Raw genomic sequence first — 5,765 nt, forward strand, 5'->3', positions numbered from 1 at the left:
GGAACGAAGAAGAAGAAGATATGTAAATAAATAAAATCAAGAAATAAGGAAAACCCAACAAAATGGACTCTGTATATTTTGATAACCTGGGATATGTTCCCATCCACTTAATTTGCAAGACTATTTATTAGAGTTGATTTTTTTAAAAGTGTGAAATCTATTTGATAAAACGATGGCCAATCCTCATTGGTAATTACGTCCCAACTGATTAATACTATTCTGATGGACTCTATTTCAAGACGAACAATATCATTTTCTTCACATTCAGGTCAAAGTGGGTCATTTTGTTATCATTAAGTCAGTACTGATTCACAACGTTTAAAAATTAAAGTCACAATTATATAAATCAAGATTTAATTATTTTGTTTTAAATATGACAATTAAAAATAAAAATTACACCCTTTCGCAACGGCACCATTAGACCTCATCGCCTAAGCATTCCATGAAGGAATATAGATAATCCATCAAACAGGATGTCTGATGTCAACAGGAATCACCCATGTTGTCCAAAGTGAGCAAACTGAGGTTAATAATCTTGCCTAAGAAAAAAAATCCGAAAATACCTGAAGTGGGGCTCGAACCCGGAACCTTCCAGATCACAGTGCAATGCCACTTCTCTGATAATATTATAATATTAAAGGATAATTCTGTCTGCTTTGGTCACAACAGAGGAAATTTTGAAAATCGCATGGACAATCTAAAACCACGAACAAAACAAAATGTTTTGTGATTGAAACCAAAGACATCTGGTTTGCGAGGTAAAACAAGTAGGGGTCGAACCAGGAAAACTTAAGTTTTTAATAATATATATCTTTGTGTGTGGATTTCTTTTTTTTTGGATGGGGGGGGGGGGGGGGGGGGTTCGATTCTTGTTTCTGTTTAAAACATTGTTTGATACAACTTTTTTTCGGGTTTTGTTCCTAGCTTTTCACAATCAGACTTTCAATAAAAATAAGCACAAATAAAACGGTTCACATGAGTGAACACTTGTCCGTGTTGCCCTTTGTCTTCATTTCATATTCCTCCACTTCCTTTAGGTAACTCAGTGGAGGCCATCTATTCTCATCCACATATTTGCGATCTTCTTTTGTCAAGTTAGGGAATTCTTCTCGATTGGAAAATGGTATATAATTAGTTGAGATGAAGTGTAGACACCAGTCCACCATTTGTTTAGCATTGAACATCTGAGAAAAAAAAAATTAAGGATTGGTTTATCATATACGTATCATATCATATCATATCAAATCATATCATATCAGTAATATGGCTTTACAATGGACAAGTGTTCCCTAACCCTCTCCTTACCACCTATTGGAAAATCGTCACATTTGTTACGATGCAACCGTCACTTTTCTCATCCAGATTTCATTTCTTTTTGCTATAGCTATAAAAACTTGACATTCTGTAATATAGCTCATATTGTCGAACAATATTATGTATAGAATGTGCGTGTTGCTTTTCTGTCTGAGTAACAAATGTCTGTTTTTGTGTTGGGTGGGTGGGAAATTTGGGGAAAATTCTGAAAATGTCTGGTAAGGAGAGGGTTAAATTCCCTTAAAACATAAGTACCAATATATTATACATTACGCATTGAATATTCTTTGAGATTAAAATATATTAAAATAGAAGAAACAGATTAGCTTAAATAATTTTAGAAAAAAAAACAAAAAAACAACAAAATAATACATACACACACACACACACACACACACACACATATACACACACACTTTGTTTTGGAAGACCTTTCCTTATAATAGTCTTTCCAATATTTTTCTACAGAGAAAACCTACAAAATATCTCTGTCAATAACCTGGAATTTAGTAATGTATTTATGTCTTTATTGGGTTTTTTTTTTGTTGGTGGCTGAAGAAGAGTTTTGAGCCTGAAACGTTCTGTGTTTGGTATTTTGTTCTTTTTTTAAGCTGTTATATTCATTTTTGTTTATTACAGTCTTGACAGTTTTTTTCTTTACGGTCTACAGCTTATAGCGCAGCCTTGTATCAATATTTACCTTGCCCTGGCATTTTATCTTTGGGCATGGCACTTATTCAAGTCAAGTGTGAACAACTAGCTGGCAATAGGCAGAAGGGATTTTTTTTTAAAAAGCACTTGAACAAATTGGATGCCAAACCTTATGGCATGAAAAATTGGTTTCAAACGGCAATATTGTGTATGGTACAGCTTTGTGGGAGCAAGATGGGCAGGAATCAGTTTCGGCACAGATTCTGTGGAGGATGTAGGGCTGGATAGGACACACACTGAGGAAGTCAGAAACAAGCACCACACGCTAATCTCTGACCTGGAACCAGCAAGGCAAGAGGAAGAGAGGCCAGGCAAGTAGCTGCATGGGTGCCAGTTTTCCGGTTCATGCCGGAATTCCAGTTTCGCGATATCTCGAAGTCAAATACCTCCGGTTTCAGTGTTTTGAGTAAAATAACCTAATAGCATTGGTAAATATTCGAAAACGCGATTCAGCCACCTTTTCAGTGTATGGAGGTAGATTTGTGAAACCGGAACTCTCTTTGGTCAAGGCCTCGGCCTGTCCAACCCTGTCTTTACAGTCTCCACCTTTCAAAACTTAGGCCTATGCGCATGTATAGTATTATTAGTACTATGTATTATAAGTTGGTTTTAAAATCAAATTAATTTCCTCATTGTGTCAATATGTTTTCTGTGTAATCATTTAATAATGGTATGAAAACGGTGATGAAATAAGAGTAAAGTTTAGGCCACATTTTCAGTAGGAACATTTTCAGGTTTGGCAAAGTGTCAAGATTTTAGTTTCAGGTTTCAGCACTTCTTCCTGCTGGCACCCATGAGCAGCTGGAGGCAAACTCAGAGGCAGAGCTAAAAGCGATGGGAATAAGCTGGCAGGGAGCAACAAAAGCAGCCCAGAACAGAGTGCGCTGGAGAGGAGTCGTTGATGGCCTATGCTCTTCCAAAGAGCCAAGGGCCTTATGACTAAATGACACAGCTTTAACTGTGAAAATGTTTGATTTAAACATGAATTTGTTTATTTTCTACAACATGATAAAGAGAGAAAACTTACTCTGGCCGTGTTAAGGAGTCCAATGACATCAATATCAGCTTTCTCTATCTGTTTCTCACACACCCTTTCAACCTCCTTGCTTATGTATAATTCACACAAGTTGACCAATCGGTGAACACCTTTTTCGTCTGCAAGGGACAACAGACCAATAATATCACTCATTTGCTCAATGGGGGCATGGTCGGTGTAGAGGTACTCCAAGAGTGCTAGAAAATTCTCGGTTGACACTTCCTCGATGTTGATCTATTAATAAAGACAAATTGCATTTAACTCTATCTGTCATCTGCATTTTTTGCCAAATTTGGACCTAAAATTTGCCAAAAAAACCCCCAAAATTTGCCAAGAAATTTGCCAAAAATACCAAAATTTACCCAAAATATTGCCGAGGATAACTAAGCGTTTCATTAAAAATTAACATGCGATACAGAAAAAAAATATATATAAAAAACAAGTTATTACGTTTAAGGAGGCTACATTATGTAGCAATGACTATCCCGCACAAATCTATGGGCCTCTTTTTCACTCACAAATTGCCCGAATTCGCTTCAAAATATGGGACGAAGCCGTTTCGTATATGCTATTTTAAAAAATTAATTACGACGCTGTTTATCGATGAATATGACTGAAAGTTGGCACACAGTTAGAAAAAAGGTCATTTTAGATTCAAGCGACAAAACTCGTGCGATTACCAGAAGACCGTTAAAAATATATTTTTACTCTTTGGAGTAAAATATTTCTAAAACTACCGGGCGTGGAGGTTTTGTCGCTGACAAGGTAATACATGAACATTTCTTCTTTTTGGTTGTAAAATTTCATATGAATATGACGAGTACTTTTCCCGTATTTTACAAAACACCATCCTAATTTGCTCTTCAAGTTTCAATCTTTTAATCCACTTATTACACAAGATACAACGAAAGGTCGAAAAAAAATGCCGAAAAAGCGTCCCATATTTTCGCGTTTTTTTCCTCTTTGCGGGTCATCCAAATAAATGACACGTATAAATCTGTATAACTTGTTTATTTATGAATGGATTTTAAAAATTCAAAAACATTTTTACTCAGTGGAGATAGGGCTTGGATTTTAGACAAAAATTTTCCTCAAAAAGAGAAAAAAACATTTTTCATAGTCATTGCTACATTATGAATAGCGTTGTTACAATGATTTTAAAGGATCACTATCCGTAGAGAGTAGCTTCCCTTGGTTTGGGCCCAGGCAAAGATGCAACATTTCTCAAGTTTCGCACTTTTTTTTCGTTATTTTGTTTTCGCTTCTTTTTTCCCCCAAAATTTGCAATGCGATTTGCCAATTTTCCCAAAATTTGCCACGATTTGCCAATTTTGGGAAATTTGCCAAAATTTGCGGATCGCCCTGATATTTGCGGCCGCAAAAAATGCAGATGACAGCTCTGAAATATCGTTCATTTATTTAAAAGAAAGAGCACTTAAAAGAACACAAAAATAATTGATCAATAAATTCATAATAATAACTTACGGATCAAAAAAAAAAGAAAAAAGAAGTTATTAGGCAATTAAAAATTGGAAACTTTCCACTTGAACAAAAAAGTGAATGTAACAGAAAACATTTATTGATCATTGTTTTGATTATTTTGCCTCTTTATTCTATATTCTGGATTCTATATATTTTATTATTATTCTTCATTGTTTTTGTTGTTGACTGGTTTTGTACCTAAAATGTTCGGTGTTACCTCAGACCAAAATTACGACAGTAAAGACGAAAGAAGACAGGAAAAGGACCACAAATAGAGATAAATTTATGGCAATTTCTTCCTTTTCTTAATTGAGAAATTCAGGGAGCAGGCACCCTTGTAAGGTAAGAATCTGAACAAGTGTGTATAAAAGAGTGCCAGAAAAAGCAAAAAAGAAAAATACAAGAAAAACAAAAACATCCCCATTCTAGGATGACTGATTTTTTATGCGATGGTTTTTTCTTGTATTTTTCTTTCTTGCTTTGTCTGGCACCATTTCATACACACCTGATCAGATCCCTTTTTTAATGTGTTTTTTTTCCCATAAACTTTCACTTTTTCTTTACATAACTAAACTGTCAGCCCCGTCAATTTTCTTATGAACAAATTACTTATTATTAACTTTATCTTGTTCATATCTTTTTAAAAAATAAAGAATTTTAAAAAAATAGTTCAGAGACAAGATATGACTTTCAAAAACAACAATCTGAGCAAATACCTCTGATAAAGACATTCCCTCTAGGAATTTTCCAGAAAGCATGGCAGCCATCACTTGGCTCCTGCTGCTCAAGACAACTTTGTGGGCATAAACTTTGGATCCTGGATAGAAAGAAAACAAAAAAACTTGAGCGCAATATCCACTAAACATGCTCAAAGCGTTTTACAAACAGTTCCTGACCAACAGCAACATGTAATATGTAGAACAAAACATCATGCCTGTTAGACTATCTTACAATTTCTTTCCAACAGAGACAACGCTGCTAGTGGCCAGGTACACATTTTACATCTAAGTATGGTGAGAGAATGTGAGTAAAGAGCCTTTTCAAGGACTCAACTATGCGCTAAGTGAGGCTCAAACTAAAAAGATTATGACATATAGTGAACATCAGTCTCAGCAATCTCTGATCTGATAATACGTCGGTTTGAAATAAACGGAATTTAAGATTTCTGATGATTTCAGGGAGAAAGTAATGATGCAATTGAAGCATTTTAGTGGGAAAGCTA

The 5,765-nt window shown here is 35.1% G+C and overlaps 1 protein-coding gene across 2 annotated transcripts in view; it reads right to left on the bottom strand.

Moving 5' to 3' along the window:
* Nucleotides 1-824: 824 nt before the first annotated feature.
* Nucleotides 825-5,765, bottom strand: part of LOC144957847 (rho-related protein racA-like) — a 29,899-nt gene continuing 24,958 nt past the window's right edge. For both annotated transcript variants that reach the window (XM_078889318.1, XM_078889317.1), the window contains exons 10-12: nt 5,260-5,360; nt 3,053-3,295; nt 825-1,184 (exon numbers count right to left, since the gene is read on the bottom strand). In XM_078889318.1, coding sequence (XP_078745444.1) covers nt 972-1,184; nt 3,053-3,295; nt 5,260-5,360 — 557 coding nt within the window. In that variant the 3' untranslated portion in view covers nt 825-971. The remainder of the gene's footprint in view (nt 1,185-3,052; nt 3,296-5,259; nt 5,361-5,765) is intronic.

Source organism: Berghia stephanieae, chromosome 12, assembly GCF_034508935.2.
Source record: "Berghia stephanieae isolate SIO BIC M18660-M18661 chromosome 12, UCSD_Bste_1.3, whole genome shotgun sequence".
NCBI lineage: Eukaryota > Metazoa > Mollusca > Gastropoda > Nudibranchia > Aeolidiidae > Berghia > Berghia stephanieae.